Here is a 25,743-nt window from a genome sequence, read left to right as displayed (position 1 = left end):
GCGCAGGCAATTATCGCGCCACATTTCATGAAGAAATAAAAGGAAGGCACGTAGTAGAAAAGGGTAAATACTGTAATCAGGCATTGTGAGCTCACAAACGTCATGAACACACGACACAGGCAGCACCTGTGTTGTGTGCCTCTTTTCTGTGTCCCGTTGTTCTTGCTGTTTGCTAAAAAATGTGTTCGTACCAAAAAGCCCAGATAGCCACTATTCTGGAGCTATGGTTATTGCTTGAAAATCTTCCAAGGGCAAGCTGAAAATAGCTGTTTTCGATGGGAGATTATTTTTGTTCAACATATTCACTTTCTCCCGAGCTCCACTGAGACATGGTGCCACGAAAGGAATTGCTATTGGGATCACCAAAGCGGTCAAGTGTGTGGTGCTGTCAGGTCAACTTTGAGTTACCCAGCGAAGGCCAAATTTAGGATTAAAATAAAATATGTTTGGCCCTATAGAAATGCATAGGAACCGGTCAGGATTGAATTAATCGAAAAATTGCATTAACAAGAGTCTACATATCACTAGTGACAGCATGACTGTAGTCAAAATATGAACTGACCAGGTTGCAAAAAAGTGCTCCTGTCCTAGCATTTGTACATTTGAAGATGAATGCTGAAATAAAGGAATGGAATGGATGAGCTTTGTGGTCCCTTGTGAAATAGTCATTTTATTCCGACTCAATGGGGACTGCCTAGCTGTCTCATTAGTAAGTAGTCCAGAAGATTGGATTCACCAGACAAAAGTGACTTTATTCCATAACTGTAAAAAAAAAAGTGTGCCACTCTGTGTTACAAAAAATAGTTCGCCTTGGGTTGCCTGACACCATTAATGGAAAGACTCTGCACTGCTGGGTTCCAGTTTTACATCCAGTGAAAGTGTCTGCTTTGGGGTAAGCGCCGCGGTTTCGTTCTCAGCATGTGAAACTTTTTGGTGGCAGAGTTTCTGTTCAACTCTGTCAAGATTTCGAGATATCTGAGCCATCCGCCGCCTCAGACTGTGAGCTTACTCCATGCCATCTGGAGCAACATCACCGTACGTCCTCTACCTCGCAACATGCACCCAGTGCACCACGCAGAGCGAAGGGAGGCCCAGGCCCTGGCCATACACAAGCGATACGGGACTTTACCCTCTACAGCCTACACGAACGCAGGTTCTTACCCCAGACGCTCAGCCACCGTAGTCGTCAACAAAGAACATCGGAGCAGCATTTCACTCACATGAAACAATCTCCTCCAAGCTGAGGAAGCTGCCATAGCTCTCGCGCTCCCAACAGGCGTGCTGCAACTTTGCTAGTGGCAGAATTCATACCACTACACTCCATATCATCAATCAAAAACCGCCAACGAGATCAGTCATGATCATCTGGGCGCCAGCTCATCATGGCATTCCTGGCAACGAGGTCGCCAATCACGTGGCTCGAGATCTGACCCACCGAGCCGACGCCGAGGAATCTGAACCCGAGTGCATGCACCCTTTAATGTCGTACCAAGACATCACACAACACTACAAGCTAACCCGCAGAACATATGCACCCCCACACAAGTCACTACCTATAGAGAAAGAGCGATTCCTCCAAGCTCTACAGGTTATAACATTCCCCCACCCAATCAGAAATCACCTCATAGCCCCTCTCTCCTAATGGCGCTTCTGCGCAGCGCCTGGGTCCCTCAGGCACATAGTAGGGGGTTGCAGAGCGGCACCATTAAATCCTCCGAACCCTTACCCCACTAAAGAGTTTGGGGAGAGAGCCTTGGCCAGCTCCGACCTCGAGGATCAGCAACGGCTGATTGCGAGGGCCCAGGACACAGACCGAGCTCAAGGCATTTTGGAATGAGGACGCCTCTCCAAAGCTGCATTCACCCAATAAAAATGTTTATTCTCTCTCTCTCTCTCTGCAGTTTTGTCCAAAAGTCTTCAATAGAGGGTAATGAACATCTTGAAGGGGCAGCGCAGTAAGACGAAGACAGAAGGCAGGAACACACAGGACAGCGCTGTCCTGTGTGTTCCTGCCTTCTGTCTTCATCCTACTCCGCTGCCCCTTCAAGATGTTCAGCCAGTACCAACTCGCCCAAATGTCGATCCTTCTACAGAGGGTAATGAGTGCATGGCAACTATAAGAAGTGATTCGGTGCCATGAAAATTTCGACTTTGCCACCATCTTGAGGTATGCGAGTTCGAGTTAACGAGGCTTTACCAAATTGAGTTTGTGATGAGATACTGTCATTATTTGCAATGCACCTTTGCAGTGCACGTTGTGGGGTGTCAAACATGCTCTTGGGACAAAGGAATGACAACACAGTGCAAACAATCACAACGACATTACTGCACATAGAACATGCCAATGGGCATGCGTGCAGTCACGTGAATGGTGCCGCGTTCGAATGATTGTGTTGGTTCATTCCGGTGTCCTGCTCCTAAACTTTTCGCTGGATGGTCCCGCGAAGTGTAGGCGAGTGCACGAAATGTCCGGTCCACTTGCCGACAGACACCAAGCCAAAGAGAAACGCCTACTCCCTTTTGCTCCCGAATAGCCCCGCCATTAGGTGGCATTAGCAGCGCAGCACTTGTGTGATCTTTCATGCTAATCTGCAACCACATCGCTCGCCACCTGTGCTACACTGCGCAGAGAAGCAAGATTACAGAAAATATGAAAGCCATGTGGGGAAAATATCAGGGGACACTTGAGTCCAGCATCCCCACAACGTACTTGTAACGATATTCAAGTGTCCCACCTCCTAAAAAACCCATTGTTATAATTGATAATTGTTATAACTGGGTTACAGGAAAAGAAAAAAAAAGAAAGGGACAAACATCCAGACAAGCCTTTCCTCCTCTTTGGCTTACAGGAGCCAGTGCAGTGGTGCTTAATTGTGTTGCTGCCGGATGCTGCAAAACAATTTATAGATGTTTTAGCTCACTCTCCTAGAAATTTATGTGAAGTCAGCTTCATACAAGGTATTCTAAGAATCTCTGTGTAGCCTGTGGGTGCCACAGTAACTACAATATGCGGAAATTTCTGCTGCACAAACTTGCAACGTGCATTATGAGCCTCGGTGCGTACATGCCTTGTGAACTACCCGTATTTTGGTGGTATTGGTTTTCACTCGGCGTGTGCGAATTGCCGGCGCAAATTGGAAAATCAGATTGTTTGGCGTGGGAACTGAAACATAAGAGTGCTCTTGTACGGCCCAATACAATCTCGAAACAGCTCAGCGTCAATCGTCATAAAATATTTGGGCCAGCCACTTTCATTGTTCTCATACATTTCAAGTCTAGTAGACTTGAAATCATTATGCTGTGTCAATGTTAGCCTCCTGTAGAGGTTGATGGTATGGCTCAATACAACAAACACTGAGGTTGGTAAACCAACATACATCTGTATAAGCTTTGTGCCACATAGCCTCTTTGTCCAGTAAAGCAATAATATCCAAAGGGAATCGCATCGCATGAATAAATGCGGCTGCTATTTGTGAGGACAATTTCCGTGAAACAGGTTAATGCATTATAGGACGAACAAGACTGAACAAAGAACAGCCCGTTTTTTCTTGCGGCTTGCAATTTCTGAATCATGTAGGCGCTTGTCTACAAGTGACCAACCAGCCTGCTTGGTCATCATTGAAAAAAAAAAAAAAGAGCATAAGCTAATGCTGCAACAAGACCACGCATGTTCATGCCATGTATTTGGGCCATGCGTTATAGAACAAACATCTATAACGCAGCAGCTACCACTGCGTCAGACGCTCGCGCATTCTGCCTCCAGCTGCTCGACCACTTGAAAAGTGTGATTCACACTGTACTATACCAGTATATGCCGTTATTACTAACAAAATATTTTATTCATGGGCAGAAACTGCGTCCAACTAACGAGGTAGTTGTGCAATATATCAACAGTAACAATTTGAACACTTGTCAAACAGCTTAACTTATTTCGTAGCAGAAAAGCACCCTCGCTGGTACGATCATTGCGGTTGTTTCTTAACGACTCATTGCTGCTAAACCACAGCTTAGACCTGCAGTAAGAATGTTGCAGTAGCATCACATTCATGAAAAAATTTTTTAGAAATACTTAACCGATCTTCGAGGCTGATTGCAGGCTCAGACACGTGTGCTCATATCGCCATTGGCCTCAACGCCATCAGAAACGCTGGCCATGCCGACTTAAGTTACTTAAGTACGTCTTACAGAACAATTTTCCATGTAGAAGACACATGTTATAATATACTAAATAGACCGCGTAAGTGTAAAAGCAATTGCCAGAAACTGACCCTGAGTGTATAGCTGGCATAAAACACGGAGCACTTGCTCAAGCCAACATGCCGAGTGCTCATAGATGGTGTCACTGCCTTTGCAACATGGTGGTGCCCGTTGAAAAGGGGTCTGTATAGCATTACCGGTTTTAAGAATACCGAGATGTAACAAAGAGCAGCCGCTGCTGTTCCGTGATCTCTTGTATGGGTTCTCTGGTAAAATAAACTGTTTACTACACTTTTCTCATGGTGCATTATTGGCTATAACAATCAAATCTGGCTACTGGGTGTCTGTGGTAACTAGTATTGTTATAAGTGGGTTTGGAGGGAATGCAGGAGGGCACCCTGATGTTTGTCATGATGGCATTAAGTTTGCAGTTAAAGTATGCACATTTGCCACATTTGGATGCTTGCGTGACTACAATTTTCACTTACTGTTTTTTCTTGCAGGGAGGGCCTCCAATCAGAAGTGCTGCTAGGCCAACAGTACGAACCGTAGTGCCATTGCGGACAGAGATGTCTCGATTAGAGGTCTCCAGAAAGGAAAACATCGCAGCTGAATCTTCACGGGCAGACAGCCTTTGGACAAAGTTGCCTCAGATGGAAACTGGCAGACCCGAAGTGCCTCAGGTTGACACTCCCAAGCAGGACTCTCCGAGAAGAACGGAGGCCCCCGATGTTGAAACAAGCATTGTGGCGCCGGCTTCTGTAGCCAAACCAAAGGCGGTGGCTTCTGCTTGGGAACCTCCGTCTAGTAGGTGTGTACTGCTGCTCATCTTTTTTGAATGTTTATTTTAAGGGTCCCCAGCCTTTTTCTTAGATGATAGGAAACTTAATGGTTCTTCAGAACTGCAGTAACGTCTGCGTTGTTCATGCTGCACCCGGATTCTCACCAGAAATTTTTTAGGCGTGAACATCTTGTTATCGGGGACACAACTAAGTTTCTTTATTCATGTTTTATTTTTATTATTTTTTAATGTGACCATTTTGAATTTTGACATTTGCTGATTTTGCATTTTGGATGCATCAACTAAATGCGGGAGCCAGCAGCACACCCTACTGCGTTTTTTAAATGCTGCGACAACAAAGAAATGCACAGCCTGCCACTGTGCAGCCGAGCATCAGCAGCTTCAAATCTGTCAGCCAATGCGAATGCTTTCTGTGTCCGTGTGGCAGCATCATAGAATTGTGATGCTAGCTTACATCTTCCTGATCACTTTTTCTTTTATTTTTGCACAGCAACACACAGCGCTGTGGCTGTCTGAAGCTCCGATCTCTTCTCTTTATGACAGTTCCAAAACACCAACTTGCCCACCATTCTGTGCTTGTCAAATGGCAAGGTTGTGTCAACTGAAAGCTGTATCTCCGCACTGTGATGGCATCTCCTGACGCCCGATCTCCCACCCAGTTTTGTCAACAATGCCTTAGAAAGTTGTAATTTTGTCACCTTATACTTCACTTTCTTGTTTTCTGTCTAATATTTCCTAGTGTGATGAAGGGTACCTTGCAGGGGAAGAAAATGAATAATTTTAATTGTTGAGTACCCCCCTCCTTTTTCCTTAAAGGATGCAGTCGCAGCATGGAGTGCCACACATCGGACTGTGTTTGAGCAATCGTCTGGGAATGCACATCCCTTGCTTCAAGAACGCTGGTTTTGGTGCCACCTGACAGGCATCGCATGCGTCTTTGGGGCCGGACATAGATTGCGCACAGGGGCCATAATCGATCGATTGACTTAGGGTACACAAGATATGATCACTTTCGTGCTCGGCACCGGATGCGTCGGGGCCTACAGGTGACGGTGTGTGCTGGAGAAATGCTCCTGGATGCGTGGTGTGCTGTTGCTCTGCGTCTGGTGCCAAGTTACGCAAAATCTCGCAAAAGTGATTGCATCTCCAAAAGTGCATGCAGTGCGCTTTGTACTGTCGGCAGTGTGGTTCCATATTGGCACGTGCACTTGCCTATCTTTCTCGGTTGACCACTTTTCAAATGTTACTGCTCAGCACAAGACGTGCCTGCATGTATCGGAAGTTTCTATCAATGGTATTCACCATTGTCTGTTGTCACTGAACCTTGTTTAATATGATTGTATGTGCGATGCAAATTGTGTAGTACTTTCTGTAAGACATCCAAGCATCGGTGATTACACTAGAACCTTCGACGAGTGATAAAAGCAGACGCTCTTGACCCACTGATCAAATTTCTCAGATCGCTGACTGTGCTTGCTGCTATTGTGCTTTGAGTGTAACTTGCTTTTGTGGGCACAGCTTCGCCCAATAAGAAGTTACTTAAGCTATTCGCAGTTTTGCTGCTGTTTTTTTTAATTGCCACTACTATGTGACAATGTCCTGGAGCAAGCTTAGTGAAGTAGGCCAATGGAATTTTGACAGTAATGTGTCTTTCTACGACGCAGTACCTATCTGTGGTGTGTCATTTCGCAAGAAAGAAATTCTTGCAAAAGTGAACTTTTCATTTTCCCCATGTTATTGCAAGGTTCATCTGTATACTAAATATATTTAATTGAAAACGCTACGTGTTCAAATATGGAGTACAGCCATATGTCACATCATATCATATATCATATCATATATATATATCACGTCATATATTTCATAGTACAGCCAAATATCAAATAATGAATCTCTTCAGACCTTCAAAAATTGTTCGTTATTGGAGGCTGTTGTAGTGAAAGGCCCAAAATGAATCATTCTGCCCATAAACCCATCAGTTGTCACCGTTTGAGCTATACATGAAAACGTCGCTGTTGGCTCTTGGCCCATGTTATCGATATTTTCCAGAAATTCTGCACCTTATAATACCTTATAATGCACCGTATAGTAAGAGTGACGCACGCAATGCAGATGCTGACGCTAAGAAAACTACTGAAAAAGGGTAGCTCTATGTCGCCTCCAAAGCGCAGTGTTTCTTGTTGTTTGTTTGCATGTTTTACACATCCCTTGCCATTGACACCTCTCGCTTGAGGTGGACACCTGAACTATTTCAAAGTGCAAGTGTGCATAAACGACACCACCCAGAAAATGAGTAGTACGAACCATATGGCATCCCCACGAGTATGAAGGTTACATTTCTCACGTGCGTAGCTAGTATGGATGCAGAAGGAAGTGCGAAAGAAGGAAGAGATGTCCCTCTGTTGCTAGGCGACATTAGCCTGAACGGAATATGCGCTTGTAAAGCTTGATGCGTTGTTGCCTCCGTAATAATTAAAACGAAAATTCTCGCAAATTTTTTATTGAGTGCTGTCTCAGGTTTTCCAAACCCGTGTGCCGTGGCGTCTACTTTCTGGCACCTTGTCTGCTAGCCTACTGTTTCGGCTGCTGCGAAGGGTACACGGAAACCAAATAATCCCCGGATTTCGGTATATAAGTTCGTAATACTGAAGTGTTCTTCACATGACACAATATGTGAATAACGATAGTTATTCTGAAGTTTGTAGTACTGTAATATTTTTACACTGAAAGTTTTTTAATCTGAAAAGTTTTTTTTATCTGAAAGGTTCATTAATCTTGGGTTCGTAGTAACAAAGTTTCACTGTAGTAGGTATTGAATCAAATATCAAATCGAATTAAGAAATAAGAAGCCGTATAATTGAATCGAATATTAAAAAATTGAACAAAGGTTTATGCTTGCAAATTGTGTGCAACAAAACATGGTACTGCACATTTTCAGGAGTCTACCGTAAAACCGGAATATAGGTGAAGTTTCTTTCCAAATGAAATTTGTGAGAAAATGCCCCCTCGTCTTACACAGCGGTCTTTGACACAGTTTCACTTGTCCGGCCCCTGAGACCTAACTTTAGCTGATTAGCAAGGAAGCTCAAAGAGCAAGTATATTTCACCAAGTGCGTAGTGTACTCGATTATGGGAGTGTTTGTTGGGATCTACACACTGCTGAGCTTGCAGGCAAATTTAAAAAGTACAGGACAGGGTAGTCTGGTTTGTCCTTGGTAATTATGATAAGATGCTTAGTAGACGGAGAATAAAAGACACTGAAATGGCACAAATTGTAAGACTGTTGTCAAAAGCTTGTATTAGTTTTTTTTTTCTTTCATAATCTATATTACTCTAAAACTGGGATCGATAGTGAGTTGTAGTTTAAGTTACCCACTTATGCCTCCCACAGATGAGATAATGATTTGAAAATATGCAAATTCTTTTAGAGGTGATGCTTTCTTTTTCTTTTTTTTTGTATGGTCGATAAGAGATTAGAACATACTGTCGTCCGGTATTGTAAAAATTACTTCTGTTCTTTCTTTCCATGCTTCAGAAAAGTGGTACAGTAGATTGTTGTTGATACATTCTTGCTACATACTATTTCCCGGCGCCAACGTTTGCAATCGAGAACTCAATAAATTACCCAATAGAAGTACGCTCATTTTTTACCCGTTAATATGTTCCCGGAACACACAATGTGTTGGCACCAATGTCCAGTACGTCGCCAAACTGCGATCACATGATACGTCTTGTGGCCGCTAGATCCCATGTAAACAAGAAAATGTGCGAGGCTTGTGCGATCGAGAACAGTAGGCACAGCTGTCCACCGCGGCAGCTTCACCGCAATACTTGCCCGCCCATCTTGGGTGAAAGCACCAGCGCGCACTGTTTCTCATTTCGGTACCTGTAAATCTTCTCCAGGGTCGTTGCATGTGGCAGTCACAGCTATCACCGCGAATCCTATTGCAATAAGCACCTTCGCCTATCTGTTTCACAGCGCATGGTGCCATGGGAAGCATAGCGCATACATTTAATAGGCAGTAACCAAACCATGCCACCGTTCCCTGCCGCAGACTGTGATTGTATACGTTTTCCTGCCACTAAATCCCATGTGAACAAGAAAAGGTGCGAGGCATGTGCGGTCAAGAACAGTATATAGCCGCTTGTTTCACGTGAAAACGAGGGCGCGTACAGTTCATTTCGGTGCCAGCAAATCTCCGCCCGGGTTGTCGCATGCTGCATTCACAGCTTTCGCCGCCAAGGCTATTGTGATGAGCATGTTCGCCTGCTATCTGTTTTACAGCGCGTGGTGCATAGTGCCATCGGTAGCATACTGCACGCTTTTAATAGGCGATAATCTAAATGCGCCACCCTTCCCTGCTGCAGACGGGGTGATGTGGGCATCAGTTTTCGCTTCACCCGCATCCAGCATCGCCCACCAGCTCAATTTCCTTGGGTTTCCCGTCACCCTCTTAAGATAACATGCAATAACAATACCATAACAGCAAAATGCATCTGGGACCGCTGCCGGAGCACCACCAGCTTGACATGTGTTGGCGTCTCATGCTGTAACCATCGATACGTGCGACGCTTCGCATTACGTAGCTTTCAACAATAGTTGAGTCTGTCAAATTTTTTAGTTACTTCGGATGCATGTTTTTCCATAAAGTATGAATGAAGTTCTACTGTATTGTGTGTTTGTTCGAGAATTGTACCCTCTTGCTGAAGTGCTTGCAATGGCGAAGCAGATACCGAATAAATCAATAAAATAAATATGGGACTAGAAATTAAAACAAAACTGAAACTGTTCTCATTTTTGTTATTGCTGTTAGTGAACGTGCAAACTTGTGTTACAGCATAGACCGCTTATAGCATAAGTCGCCGGAGTCGTGAATATCCGCACTATAAGCGGTACTGTACTATAAACCAAAACATTTTTATAGACTGCACATCTTCAAAACATGTAGACCAATCAGCGACGCATATCAAACAATTGAAGCATGCAACCAGGATGTTTGTGTCTGTTTAAAATAATGAACTTTGAAAGGTTAATGTCTGAGGACCCACTGTCTTCACATAAAACAAAGTAAAAAAGAAAGAAAAAATCTGCCTGGTTATTCGAAATTTTCTCCAGCACTGCCACTACTCCACAGAACAAATGTAGAACGGTGAACAAAATTTGGGACACCATGCAGTGTCTCACTTGATTTCTTGGACTGATCGGCATGCGCACCAAGCCGAAAACATGGTGACCGTGTACCCAGTTGCTGTGCAGCTTCTGTGATTCGTTTCGTTGGCACCAAACCACAGCTTTGGTCACTTACTCCTAATAAAGCACGCTGGTTAGACCTAGATGGGGGGTGGTTGGGGAGGTATTGAGAAGCATGCCGTTGCGGCAAGCTTGTCCTTGATATTGTCACGAAGATACTAAGATGGGCTCGCCGAAACAGAACAGCCTTCCTCTAATGATGGCCGGCACCCAAAAACCCCGGGGCATAACTGCGCCCTTAGTCGTCTTCTCTCTGGCGATCGGTGCCTGTAGTGGGCAGCTGACTTCTGGTGATCGGGACTTGTGGTGGGCAAATTACTTTGCGTCATTACTCCCCACATGAAAAGTGACTGCCCCGGTCGCTGATCAGAGGGCAACAGAGGGCACAGGAGAAATTCTATGAGGCAGACATGTTTTCACTGGCGTAGTACGGTTTGATCCATACTACGTAGACAATCCCGGCTCGTGGCCATTGTCGGCTTGAGCTCATAGTACTACTCTGAAGGACTACCTCGTAGTTCACGTCGCTGAGTCGCTTGAGGATCTTGTACGGGCCAAAGCATCTACGCAGTAATTTTTCCGACAGTCTCTGATGACGGATGGGTGTTGAGACCCAAACATAGTTGCCGGGTTCGTACTGGATGTTCCTTCGGCCACTGTTGTAATGGCGAGTGTCAGTACTCTGCTGGAGGTGGATGCAGTTGCGAGCAAGCTGTCGAGCTGCTTCAGGCTTCTGGACGATGTCGTCAGCATTGTTGCTTCTTTTTTTCATTGTAAACCAGGACATGGTGTCTAAAGGTGTTTTATGCAGCGCTTATAAACAAGTTCAATTGGTATGAATCGGGTGGTTTGCTGAGCAGCCGTATTGTATGCCAATGTCACGTACGGTAAAATTTGCTCCCATAGCTTGTCCTCTATGTCAACATAAATCGAGATCATATCGGCGAGAGTTCTATTGAGGCGCTGCCTAAGTCCATTAGTTTGTGGGTGATAGGCCGTAGTTTTGCGATGATTGGTGTAGGTCAGTGTGACGATCTCCTGTATTAAGTCAGCAGTAAATGCAGTCTCTCTATAGGTTATTAAGACGGAAGAGGCACTGCGACATAATACAATGTCATGGACAACGAACATGGCGACTTCTGTACATGTTCCGCGGGGTATAGCTTTTGTTTCTGCATACTGCGTTAGGTAGTCTGTTGCGATGACTATCCATTTGTTGACTGCGGACGACGTAGGGAATGGACCTAGAAGATCCATTCCAACCTGTTCAAATGGTGCTGGAGGAGGGTCCAGGGGTTGCAGAAGACCAGCAGGTTTCAAAGGTGGAACCTTGCGCCACTGACAATCACGGCAGCTCATCACATGGCGCTGAGCGAACGAGAACAGCCACGACCAGTAATACTTCTGGCGTATGTGCACTAACGTCCTGGCGAAGCCTAAGTGTCCAGTGCATGGGTCGTCATGACACGCTTGCAAGGCTTCTTCGCGCAGTCACGTAAAATGTCACGAAGACAACAAAGACGGGCTCGCCGAAGCAGAACAGCCTTCTTTTAATGGTGGCCAACAACCAAAAATCCCGGGGCACAACTGCGCCCTTCGTCGTCTTCTCTCTGGCGATAGGGACTCATAGTGGGCAGCTTACTTCGCGTCAATATGTTCGTAGCTGTAGATCGATCGCATGCATGAGCTGAACTGACAGCAGCGCGTGGGAAGTGGAGTTTAGTTTCTTAAGTGATCAGCCAAGGCAACTACTGCGGACGCCTACACCAAGTTTGTATGTGTGCATACTGGTAGGAGTGGTGGAAGCTCGCATGTTGGACATAAAGCCTAAAAGCTCTGAACTAAATTTGTGGAACTCTGCTTAAACTAACAGCAGTCAAGATCGCACGTGCGATATCTGCATTTCACGACATGCATCGGGACGGATGCACAGAAACTGAAGTGGCATTCAGTGTGGAGTGAACGCTACTGATAGTGGCCGAGCAAAGCCTTCTCTGTCGCCTAGGCAACCACCACGTGCCCGCATCGCACTGCCGCCATTTTTTCTCGTTCCCACACTTAGTGTCTCCTCCTCCTCTGCATCGCCCTTGTTGCTTTCCCATTGGCCAGCGTGCCTTGCTGAGAAGCGTGCTCGCTACCATCCTTGCCTGCGAGATTTTCCCGGAGAAGCCATGTAATAAGTGGTATTTCACCACACGTGGCTAAGCTATGATATGCATATACATGGAGTTACTTGGGAGAGTAAACAGGAGTCTGAAAAGGCTGTGTTATATCCGGTCATGCACTATACTTGGTTACATAATAAGTGGTCTAAGCAGTATTAGTGTCTCTGGGTGTAAAAGAAGCAGATATCGGCTTGAAATTAAAACTGCATTGGAAAACGCTGGCATAGAATTCGCGGAAGCGGATGGGAGCATGGCGGCACTGCACCATTTGGTTGTGAAGTGATGCAACCACGGTGAGTGTAACTGTTGACTTTCTCTGAAAACTTCATTCCACGGCCGCTACGCTGTTCTTGCTCAACTTGACACTGTGTTAGAATTTTTTTGTGAGCTTGGTGTGCAAGAAGTCCTGTCCCCTGAGACAAATTGCCAATGTGGGAGGAGAAGTCTTGTCAGCCACGTAGCATGCGGTTCAGCGTGAAAAACCTCAAGCTGCAATGGATGGGAGCTAGAGCACAAAAACCATTCAGTCGCTGGCAGTACCGCGAGGAGTGCAGCCAGCTGCAGTGGTAAGTGGTGTGCACCTTGGGTGCGCAGTGCGTACTGCTCGTTGTCCAATTACAGTTTTGCCTAGTGCCGCAGAACTTGGGACTTGGATGTCGCTGGTGATGTGCTTTGCTGTATGGCATGCCGTAAGTTACTAGCAGTCGGTCCCAGACGAGAATTGTCACAGTTCGCGTTCAGTTTTTCCGTGTGACAACCAATTGGCGGGTTGATCGCATAAAGTGTGTTCTCAATTGAACTATCTCGAATGTTCTTCAATTTTATAGACCTCATTGTCTACGGTCGACCTTCTATATTTCACCTCTACCCATATTCTGGTTTTTATGGAATTCGCATTGTGTAACAAGAAAGTTGCTAGCTATTAGTAACTTAGGTGCTTAGGAAGCAAGATGTACATTTTGGTCTACTGCTGTTAAAGGGAACACCACATTTGGTGTTCCAGCACTGATTACAGATCAGTTTAGGTATGATGGTTTGGAACATATTTTATTATCAATACAATACAATGCTGCTGAATAGAAACAAGTGCATTTTTCTTCCTAAATCTGAAGAAATATCAAATTAAGTTATGTTGTATGTTGTTTTGACAACCAGTGAGTTTTTCAGTTGGGTGATGGACCATGCTGTGTTTTATGGGAATGTTATGTTTGCTCAAAATGTGTTGTTTTCCACTTTTTCTTCAGAAAACAGATGGTTCTCCCATTTTTACGGCAGGTGGATTTTGTGACTTATCGTTAACTACTCAAAGGGCCCCTCACCAGGCAACATGTCAAATTTTGGTTATATGCTGGAAGTTGTTATGTGGCTTCCAAAGAGTGTTCTTCCGCAAGAAGTTTGCAAATTAGTTCATTAATAGCAGAGATAAAAATATTTGAAGTGCTGCGAACCCATGATTTCAAGAGCCGAACGTCACCGCCAACATACCGTATTTTCCGGTGTATAAGTAGTGGTTGCTTTCTGAAATTTTTGTTGGTGCGCCTTATATACCGGTGGGACTTATATACGGTTTTTTAATTCTTTTTTTTTTTTTTTTTTGAGGGGGGAGGGGACTCGTTAAAATTGGTCTGGATGACATGGCCACGTGAAACTCGCTGGGTTGACCTTCTCTGGCAGTTGCTACAGGTTGTGTGTGCGTTATGGAGGTACCGGGTTCTTCTCGTGATCGAGTTGCCTAGCGCAGTGTCAGAAAGACAGAGCAGCAACGCAAGTGGCTGCAGGTTGCGAGTCGACCGACACCGAAGTTGTTGCATCTGCAGATCAGCGCACGCCACTGTGCAGCGCGCGCCACTGTGCAAACTACGTAGTTGCTACTAGAGTACAAGCCGCCCTCCCCTCCCTCCCGCGCTGCCTTCCCGCTTTCCACCTTTGTTTTCGATTTGGCTCACCGTCACACCTTTTCACTCGCATATACAGAATATGCAGTGTGTGGGGACGATGTTATAGCCGTTGGATTCTATCTATACGGTACACTGCAGCGACCATACCAGCAGAAATGTGCCTCGAGTGTACATATCATTATCAATTGCTTGTGCGTGACTTGTGTTCACGAAGTGAAACATCAATGTATATTTTTTTAAATCGCTTAGCGAATGAACAGGTACGTCTTATATGCCGGTGTGACTTATATGTGCTTTTTTCTTTTTCGGAAAAATTGCTCTTTTGAGGGGGGTGCGACTTTTACGAAGGTGCGAGTTGTACGCCGGAAGAAAGGGTACACACTTTCTTCACTTGCCCTGCCTAGCCTCCTTGTAATTTTTTCTCTAAGCTTTAATTAGTGCATTGAAGCAACAGATTAAACAAATAATGAAACTTGCATTGAATAATTCTCAGTCGCAGGTCACTATGAGTAAGGTCTCAGCACTATCATGTACATAGGGGCACTTGTGTGATTGCCGTCGACTCTCTGGCTGGGAACACGGCACCTGCGAGGAGAAGGGAAAACAGCGTTTGGTTTGAAATTTAAGCTCTTTCTGCGCGTGTAGGGATGTAATACTTGGCAACAGACATGGTTGTTAGCATGCATGGTATGCACTGCTCGTCAGCTCAAAATGGCAAGACCTGGTAAGCGGCCCTCCAAAGCCAATCTGCTTCACATACGAAAGGCAGACTTCACATCACAGTAAACGATACAGCATGGGTCAACGGCGGTCAGCGCCAGTGGTAAAGAGTAGGCACCTTTTCTGTGCCATGTGCTATCTGTCCGAGGTTCTGAAATTGCCACAGCATGTTTGCTCGATGCCCCCTCCCATCACCCTCTCTGCATGCATTCACCTATGTGCTAATGTATCTGCATCTGGACGGTCTGTGCACTAGTCATATGACATTTTACTGTGTAAATCCAAAGCTAGTCTTGTGACGGGTTGCTTGAAGCTACAAGAGGAGACCTGAAGAGATCACAATGCACATTCACAAATGACATCGAGAACAAGAGCTGTGTATGGTACGCCGCAAAGGTGACTGTTGTGAACACCTGTGTGCCATCCAGTACATTAGCTCTCGTTGGCGGGGCGGTTTGTTCGTTTTAAAGTGTGTGGGGATGCGCGACTCTCATGCGTCCCCTGATATGTTTCCCCCGCATAGCCCCCGTCTCCGTGCGGCTGCGCCGCCTGGCCCGCGGCGGTCGGAGTGGTTGAGGTGCAGTACGAGAGATGGCGCGAGTGTTGCGCTGCGGCGGGGTTACTTGGCTGCAAGGGAGAACACGCTGGCTCTTGGGCGGGCGGACCGGCGAACGCGGTGGATGTCCCGCGTGTGCGCCGATCCATGCTTCTGCGAGACCGTCTCGCGTGGCCACCTTGGAACGCGCCACCGTTCGCGTGACCGTACGCGCGAACGACCAGGCGTTGGGATCCAGCATGGGGCGAACATATTCGCTCGTTATCCGATCGCGGTGAGTCGGACTTCTTAGATTTGTCGCGCGCCCATCGGCATGTTTTGGGGATAGCAACTCGGCTAGCAGGCATTGATCTATGAAAGGTGCAATAAATGCCTTTGTGATTGTTTGCACTACTGTGCTGTCGTTCCTTTGTCCCAAGAGTACGGGAGGAGAACCCCACATTTGGCTGCCCAACGTGGACCTCTTGGGGCATCGGACGATAGATTTAACAGTTTTGCTTCGTTCGAGACCTTTGTTTGAACCGAAGCGTAGGGCTAGCGTTGGCGGCGTGCTTTCTTGAGCGAGGCAACAGTGGCTGTAGTGTATTTGAACATGTCAACATGCTAAGCCTTCTCGCAAGTGTTTTTCTTTAATGGCATTCGTCGGTACGAGAGCCACGTAGTCTGCATCTGGGGGGAGCGACACTTAGCGCTTGCGGAGAATTGGCAAGCCTGTAGCGAGTGAGTACGGAAGCCTCGTGGGTGGCCCGAATTTCTTATGTAAATAACTTCTTCTATCTCTTTGACTCTGATGAAGTCGCGGCTCTGGGAGCCGGGTGGCCGCGGGCCACGGTTGCCACTACGGGCTGACTGGTATTGCGGCCTGGCAGCGGGCGCTCCGACACCGTCTGGGACGGTGGGCGCCGTCAACTCTGATGATGTGTGCACCGAGCGGAGTAGGACCACCTCACAGAGCTGACGTCTCCTCGTGGCTGCCTGTTTTGCACCCATTCTGGGTGTTGTTTTTGGATGCCGGTTGTTGTCAGGGTAGCGACGCTTTAGGCCTAAGGCTTTACGAAGCTGCCTGTCGCACGTGGAGGGACACAACCTGGTGGACCGTGGCGTTGAGGTGTTGCAATTTGCTTCCCTCATTCTACTTAGCCTCGCACGAATTGAAATTATTCATTCGACTCGAGGAAGCGAGCTTCGTTCACATGAATTTAGCATCTGAGCAGCTGCCCGATATTTTGCTAGCCGAGTTGAACTCGTCGTACCACGTGGGTGATGCGCATGCAGAATTCCTCTCCCTTGCACTACTTTAGTGTTGGCCGAGTGTGTTGAGTGTACGCAGTGTGATTGGAGTCACCTCTGGTTTGTTGTCACCTGCACATCATCTGCGCTGCTGCCCCGGACTACGGTCGAGCCACCCCGGGCGATGGTGATGCTGTGGCCAGTTCGGCGCAGCGACTTCGGTGGCCTCCTGCATCCAGCTCACAACCCTCGGCGGCGGACAAAAGAGCCGGCGGTCACTGACAGCTACGGCGGCTCTTGCCAGCAGGGCATGTCGGCGCAAGCGACGCTTACTCGTACTGACTACTGCGTCGTCGTCTCCGGAGTCCTGGCCTGGAATCGTGCCGTCGAGTCTGCAAAGCTGCTGCTGTGACCGGCGGACGCCAGCTGTGTACCCAGGGACAATGTCGGCTCGCATGCTATGGACAGCGTGTGGACATTTGCGGGTTAATGTTAGACCGTGTCACATGTATCACTGGAATAAGAAGTGATTTGAGGTTGGGGGGATGTGGGGGTGTGCGACTCTCACGTGTCCCCTGATATGTTTTTCCCGCATAGCCCCCGTCTCAGTGCGGCTGCGCCGAGTGGCCCGCGGCGGTCGGAGTGGTTGAGGCGCAGTACGAGAGATGGCGTGAGTGTTGCACTGCTAACGCCGCCTCACGGCAGGGTTACTTGGGCGCCGAAAGACAAGGCGCTTGAGCTCTTGCGTTCGGGACAGCAAGCAGTTCGGACGTGCCATGCCGCGCGTGCGCCGACCCATGCTTCTGCGAGACTGTCTCGCGTGGCCGCCTTGGACAGCGCCACCGTTCGCGTGACCGTACGCGCGAACGACCAGGCGTTGGGATCCAGCATGGGGCGAACATATTCGCTCGCTATCCGGTCGCGGTGAGTCGGACTTCTAGATTTGTCGCGCGCCCATCGGCATGTTTTGTGGATAGCAACTCTGTTAGCAGGCATTGATCTACGAAAGGTGTAATAAATGCCCTTGTGATTGTTTGCACTACTGTGTTGTCGTTCCTTTGTCCCAAGAGCACGGAGGAGAATCCCACAAGTGTTTTCTGTGTGTTGTGTGGTTGTTGTGAACAGGTTGTGTCGATTTGACACCAAACCATAGCCTGACACCTGACTTGGTGCCTGACAAAGCATAATGGCCTGGACAATGTGGCAGTGACGAAAATTCGCCACTGGCCGATTTGGTAACAGGCCACAAGTTGTCACGGAAATCTTGCTGCTAAGATGTTCATATATGAGTGGCTCATCAGTGATTGGTCCAGAGATCATGTGGGCTAGTGTGATGGTTGTTTAAGTAGTGTTAAGTTTGTGGGTGAAGAAAAAACAGACATATGCGGGTGCCTGGTGCCCACAAATTGTGTGTTTTAGCTGAGCCCGCTCAATCGGGCAGAAGCCTCATTCCGCCGATTCCACTGCTTGCGCACTGTCAGCGTGCTGGGCGTATACTCATCATCTTTTGTCACAGGACCATTGTGGCACATAGTAATGCGCTACAAGTTTGTCTTTACTTACCCAATATGATCTGCGTGCCTTTCTTAGAGGCTAATTGGCCCGGTCTTCACACATGCTTTCCTGCGTTTTCGAAATATGTGCTGCTTTTGTTACCATCCCCTCTGTTATTTCGTTACTGCTTTAGTAAATACTGGTAACCTGAATGAACCTTGTACCGACAAAGACCGCACGCTGTGGAAAGGCTGCACGGTCTCTACATCAAATATACTGAACATTCAAAAAATTAAATAATACATATAGAATTGAGATATATTCAAATGTTCACTATTTGATTTGTATATTCAAGTATTTGTGCCTCCACTAGTCAATATATTAAATGTCGGCTCCTGTGTATATGTATTCAGACACAGCAGAGGTTTATTTGTACATGGACACTTGAAGTGATCAAGAGTGGTTGAACAAGTGATGTCTTTGGTGCTGACATTTCAACGAGGGAATGTGCCTTTGTCAGAGCCCTGAGGAAGACAAGTTGTCTTGTTGGAGGCATTTCTTGTTTGATTATTGTTGATCACGTGTATATGTAGTCATTTATGCCGCAGGAAAGCTTCTTAGTCTTTCGTTACCCACCTATTCAGATCGCTCACCGATGATTGATAATTTTCATCTCCAATTTCGACATGTTGGCGCAATTTTTTATGCAGTTGGTGCCATGCAGTGGTTAGTCCAGGCACTGTGCATTTAGTTTGTCTTCCTGCTCTGGTGAACTTGTGATTTTTTACTGACCTTATTGCGAACGAATGTGTGTGTGTTGCAGCGAAAAGGGGCATGGCTGTCACCGTCTGATAGGCTTGACAAGAAAGCATGCCGCTCGTGATTACATTGCGCTAACATGCAAATTTTCATTATCAAAGGACTCCTAGCAAGTCAAGAATTAAATTATGTCGTTGGCTTTGCCATCTTACAGTGCTGAGCAGCGATAATTACCTGAAAATGATGCCAGCTGTTCACTCTTGAGCTTTGGTTTGGAGTCCCATGTAGTTTTATTCCACCAAAGTACATTCCTGAACGTCCGCTGCATGTCCAACACGTGGAACTGGCATTTTCAGCCACTTTCCAAGAGTTTTGGTTTCTCTACGCTTGTACAACCCCGGTTGGGGGCACTGTTGCTGTTACTGCGCGTTTATCGAAAGTCGTTCCCATGGCGTCGTCCGCGTGAGTGGGCTACAAGAAAAGCGTCTCACACGAAACTATGCAACAACTACACTTGAATTTAGTGATGAGGACTCGCGCTATGAGTTCGAAGATAACAGCAAACCAGGTTCAAGCTCTGATGGCAACAATGTTTTGAGCTGGGAGATCCGCAGCTGTTCACAGGCAAGTTTTGTTTACAGCCTTGAGTGGTCTCCTTCCTCGTGCGTGCTTTTCTGCCGACATTTGTGCATGGCCTCAGAGCTCTACTGATTATCTGCAGGGTGTGCACTTTAGCTTAGTCATGATGTGCTGCCATCGGCAGCAAGAAACTTCCGTTCACCCCAAGAAGGCCACCCGAAGCACTACCAAACCGTTGAGCTGCTCCAACAGCACCAAAACACCAATTTTGAATGAAGTCGCAAATTTAGCAGGATGTGCATGTTCAGTGGCAACCACAGATGCGTTGGCCAGCGTTCAGCCCTGCAATCCAAGCCTAAGTAATGCGTTTCAGCATCGGCATCCTTGGAGTGCAGGTTTGTTTGTTCGCACAATTGTATTTTTTTTATAGCCCCAAGGAAATGAAAGCCGTTATGTGCCAAACAATGCATTACGAATGTTTTATACATTCGAATCTTCATAATTTGAACTAGAAGGTGCCCGAAAATTTGTTCGAATTAGAAGGACTTGTTTTTGAAGTATTCGTGCACCATAGCACGATGTATGAACAGTGCGAGTCATGAAATATCGCGATGTATAAGCACACAGCGAGTGAGCACCACACACCAAGACGCCCACGCCTGCCAACACTCACTTCCTGATAATGGCTGAAAACAAAACGTCAAGGCTGGCGGGGCCGGCGCAAAGGCACACGCGTGTGGAGACAGTGAAAAATGAGGGAGATGAGAGGGCAAGGCGAGGGGAGCGTAGTTGCGACGAAGGGCAGGAGGGAAGTGCATTTGCTTTCTTGCCAGCTTGCTGGATGGTGCTAATTACCTCCTGCCGCCTACTGCCACCGAAGCAGTGGAGTTGCAGAGGCCAGGCCTGGGCCTTGGATGCTGCTTTCCTGTGCATGCTCATGTGGTTTTACCTCCATCTGCTGACTGAGCGGCGCTGTGTTTACCTTCTTCATCCTGCATTTTTAATGGGAGTCATGTCTTATCAAGATGATGAAGTCATTGCCGCTGATCATAGTCATGTTAGTGGGCTCCCTTCTGTTGTCGCGTTGCCGCGTTCAAAAGACAAGGAGGATGAGCTACTCAGTGTCGCCTTCGCATCCTTGTATTCACAGTCTGTCTTGTACAGAATCGAATATGGCGCACCGTCTCCAAAAACTTTTCCATCGGGACGACTCGGGTTAGACACGTCATTGTAAAAAAGCAAGCGTGAACGCGACCAACCAAGCCAACCAAAACAAGCGCATGCGATAGCTGACGCGAGCAGACGATATTGCGAAACAAACTGGATGGCGCTACAGCGCTTGTTGCTTGTCACTGCAGCGAGCCACGAAAACTCGGCCCAGGACTGATCCCTCCCACGGCGCGAGTTTTGCCGCTAGTGTGGCTGGCGCATTATGGTGCGACACAGAAATGGTGGCCTTGCTATTTGAGAGAGGGTAAAATTTCCACCATGTTTTTTTTTTTCCATGCATGGCTTTAAGGGGTTTCTCCTAAGCCTTTCCTCTATGGTAGAGTCAGAGCAATGCGGATCGGATGCGCTGTCACGTGATTTGGTACGCTGCTGAGGGCGTTGTCGGAGTGCAGTAAGTTCGAATTAACCATCACAAATGATTGTGCATTTGAATTACTGGGTGTTTTCGCCCATTGGGATACACATAACTTTGACGAGACTGCGGCGTCAGTTAGAAATAACGGAAGTTTGAATAAAATGTGTTCAAATTGAGATTCGACTGTATATGTGTTATGCGTTCGCTTATATGTGGACCAGCTTAAAGGTACACTAAAGGTAAATACTAAGTCATGCTAAAGTGATAGATTAGTGCTCGAGAATATCTAAGGCGTTAATATTATCGCAAACAGAGCCTTAATAATCGAGACATCGAGGTAAATGCAAGACATGATTAGAGACTCCCCCGGGACATTCAAGCACTTGCCCTATGACGAAAGCACTCCTCAGTTAAGTTCTGTCACTAGTACTCAACTACTCGTAAAAAACATCCTCGTATTGTATTATAAGACAAAATAAAATGCTACTTGCGCAGTCCCATTTCATGTTTAGAAAAAGGAACTCATTGAAATGACCGTTGACAACAACGCAGCCGGTCGAAAGGCTTCGTCTTCACTCTACTCTACACTGCCCATGCTTTCGGGTTTCAGTACTTTCCTGATCACATAGTGCTGCGCTGGTTTTGCTGCCTCGCAAAACTCGCACCACTGCAAGTGGCAGAGAATGCAACTTCATGTGATGTCGCGGGATGCCCGAACGTTCTACGCCACTTGACGAAAAAGCAGCCGCAGTGGCAAATCTGCCACTCTGTTGGGCGTCGTTTTACTCGCCGACAGCAGCAAAGGGCGATGATGGCGTATGCGTCACTTGTCCCCTGGTTGGCTTGCAGGAGATTTAAATTTCGAAAAAGGCATTCGGACCCTTCAGATACAATTTTCTTGTAAACGAAGTGTTTTTTTGGCAGAAAACAACCGTTGCGAGGTTTATGGAAAGGTATTTAAACAGTTCACATTGTCTTAGTATTTGCCTTTAGTGTTCCTTTAAGATGGTTTGAATAGGTGCTCATTTCAAGGGGCAATCGTGAAGGAAAGCCACGCTAAATGAGTAAGGTTGTACAGTTTGTTCAGCGTGTAGCTCATCAGTTACACGTTTTAGAACTCACTTTCGGACTGTATTGGTGCATTTACATCAATTAATGAGTGGACGCTGTGTGTGTGTCGTTCGCCTGTTTCACACGTGCACTGCATCCGGTTATCGGGATGATAGTGCAGCACGCCGGCAAATGACCTGCTTGCTTTCATGAAGCTTCTGGGTCACAAATATCCTATGGCAACCGTAATCATTGCTCAAGTTTGCACTCTTGCTACACTACTTCCTGCACGGCCACACCACACAAAATCAGGCTTTTGTCACCGCGCAGAGCAAGCCAAGCATATAAAGTTCTGTAACTCGTCAACTTTATTGGCTAAATGGTGGTCGTAATTAACGGTTAGGCAAAAGTGCAAACTTCCGATAATGTGTTCTTAACAATAATGTTCACGACGCGACTTGCTCAGATTGAATCCGAAAATGTTCATTAACCATCGTTTTGCGCACAAGGTATCGGCTACCATTTTACATTGGCTTTATGGCAGCTGTGGCGGAACTGGGAATAAGCCCAAATAATCAAGCTTATTCAGAATATTGGTTCGGTTTACAAAGCAGATTGGAAAGCCAGTGAACATTTTTATTCCTTTATTGTTTTCAAAAATATCTTAAAGTATTTTTCTCGGCAAGCAATGTGAAATACTGGCCAACATTCAATGACCAGTGGGTCACTTCACAGTTATGCTGTGGTATTCTGGTATTTTAACTGAAGGTCTCCAAGAATTAAAAATTACCTGAGGGTGCTGCACGAAAGGCCTTCTCTGTACCTAGCTGGGTGTTGTTCATGTTGGCCACTGTGAAGATTTCTTCCGCTGTGCACAAATAGTTTTAATTAGCTAAATTTATAAATTCACCTAGTCAATAAGACGTAAATGAAGAAGTTGTGGATGATTTTGAGAAAATACTGACAATAGCATTTAAAGGAGCCTAGGGTTCTTGAAGACCTTTTAATTAAAGAAAAAGAAAGTCTGTGAAAAAAAAAATATAACACACCGCTGTGATCGTGACGCTCCTGCGCACCAAAGATTGCATCAATCTTTATGCAATTCTCGTTAAATTGGGACCTGGGAACGAGTGTTCGTGCTTTTTGCTTGACGTGTCGGCAGATTTTTAAACGCATCTTCGGTCTTTATTAAGTCCGTATCAAACGTGAGGTAGCACGATCTTCAAACGGCTCACTTTCTGAACCATTGTAAGACTGTAGCCCGGGTTTGCACATTCATAATATACACAATGTACTAGATGACGACGTTTACCTCTAAGACCTATTTTATTACTGGTGCAGGGATACATGCATTGCCATGTGATCTTTTTCTTTTTTGTTGTTGTTACTACTCGTGCAGGCTTTTCCTTATTTTTTCTTATTTCTGTAATATATATATATATATATATATATATATATATTTTGTCACGAGAGGAAAAGCCAGTCAGTCAGTTCTAAGCGAACGGCCGTTTACAGTTTGTTTTTGCCGCAGCTACCACGCACACTTCTTCCTTCTAGCGTAACTAGTGCGTGCCATTACCCCTCCCTCCAAAAAAAATAAGCAAATAAAGTTGGGGAGATGTTATATGCCACAAGGAGAAAATAAAAGAAATGAGAAAGACAATGGACGTGACGACAGGGGCCGCATCACAAAGTTTGCGGATGAGAGTCAGTGCGAATGGTAGGGCTTCATCCTGGTAACGTGAACAATGTCAGAGGAACGTGGTCTACGGGAGTGGTGCGAAGTGTCGGCTGGAATAACTTCGTAGTTGACAGGACTTATGCCCCAACAACTGGCACGCGCTGGAAAGCTTCGGCGCGCGCCAAAGGGTCAAATGCGTCAAAGCGTCGGTCGGGAACTCGGCGAAGCGGAACGTCGCGCAGCGATTATGTCTACTGCTGATGCTAGAAGTTTGCCGACGCGCGGCGAAGCTGCGCCGGCGTGCACCAATGAGAGGCTGCGACGCCTCGGAGGCGTCAACCAATCGGAGGCTGCGGAGCCTCCGGCTGCTAGGCCTGTAATGGCCGACCGTACGAATGCGCCCGGCACCAACGATTGTCCGAGTTTTTTGGACGCACGACGCGCGCGACAGTGTTCCTGAAAGACAGTGTTGTAATAGTAGGCCGACGACACGACCGACCGACCGACGACCGTGGGTTGTGGCAGTGCGACGTGGATCCGAAGCGACTTCGAACGACGCCGACTAATCCAACCTGCGCACTGGGTTCCGCCGGGCTCGGTACGATCGTCTGCTAAAACAGTCAACCGAATCACGATTGCCGCAACGTCTGTGCTTGTTGTATGTGCATTTTGTTGTGCTCAAAACTAATGGAAACACGTTTACGAGCTCCGAAGTCTGGATAATCAACACTCGCCTATCGCCGATGTTGTTTACGTTACGCGTAGGCCTAGCGCGTCCATCGAGTTCGTAACTGGCGAGTGAACGAACTCACCTGAGAAATCTGTCGAAGGAAATGAATTTTCAGGTCCGTTTGGTGCTGCGGTGGTTTAAAATGTGGCACTCTTGACTTCGTGTGACCTGTGATGTGGTGAATGAACCGTGTGGAAGTTGGGTTGGTCAACCGCGGCGTGTTTCGTGTTGTGTCGGTTGACTCAAGTTTAACGGGCAAGCTCTGCGCTGTTTCCAGTGGTAAAGATAACTTCCGAAAGCGAAATACACTAGTAGCCGAACTATTGGAAGTACTTACATAATCAGCCGTGCCGCCTGTTTCAGCTGACACTGCGCTCTTCTATTCGGCATGTGAATCCAGTTCAGTACAAGTTCACTGTACTCATTCACTCACTTCTTTCTAGTGCGTCCGTCTTTTGGGTTAGTTGGGCATAAATCGCTCGTGTAGCAATCAAGAACACTGGCGCACTGAAGCATACGTGACAACGCAGTCATGTTTGAGTCAGTGTGTCATTATAGTTGAGCACTGCAAAAAGAAATCTGTTTGCAACGTGTGCCCTGTGTGCAGTGCATAGCAGGACCTGCATCATGCAAGACCTATGCATGTAGCAGCGTATACCACAATTGCTTCGATGCCCGCTTCAGAAGCAGCAAGTACTGAGTCAGTGAAACTGTAATTGATTTTTTATCTCACTTTTTGCCTATGGAATGTGTAGATGGTGTGAGTGCATAGTGGGGAAGGTGAAAAGGTGTCATCAGTGTTTTGTGCAGTCAGTATGCTTAAACTGCTGGAATCCCTTCAGCCTCTACTAAAATGTTTCTTGCTGTGATACTATAAATTATAGTCAGGACAAAGATGTACTCAAAACCAAGTTACTAATGCATCTGCGCAGAATGTGTTTAACAAGTTAACGCTTCCACAACAACAATATGCCGATGCACAGCATATGTGCTTACAATAAATACATTCCGTAAAGGTGAACGACTGGGCCTACAATATCACACTT

The 25,743-nt window shown here is 46.5% G+C and overlaps 1 protein-coding gene across 2 annotated transcripts in view; it reads left to right on the top strand.

Moving 5' to 3' along the window:
- Positions 1–25,743, top strand: part of LOC142557732 (uncharacterized) — a 134,581-nt gene that overhangs the window by 41,380 nt on the left and 67,458 nt on the right. For both annotated transcript variants that reach the window (XM_075669784.1, XM_075669783.1), the window contains exon 7: positions 4,701–5,008. In XM_075669784.1, coding sequence (XP_075525899.1) covers positions 4,701–5,008 — 308 coding nt within the window. The remainder of the gene's footprint in view (positions 1–4,700; positions 5,009–25,743) is intronic.

The sequence above is a fragment of the Dermacentor variabilis genome, chromosome 9 (assembly GCF_050947875.1).
Source record: "Dermacentor variabilis isolate Ectoservices chromosome 9, ASM5094787v1, whole genome shotgun sequence".
NCBI classification, from domain to species: Eukaryota; Metazoa; Arthropoda; class Arachnida; order Ixodida; family Ixodidae; genus Dermacentor; species Dermacentor variabilis.
This window is presented reverse-complemented; position numbering and strand designations above follow the sequence as displayed.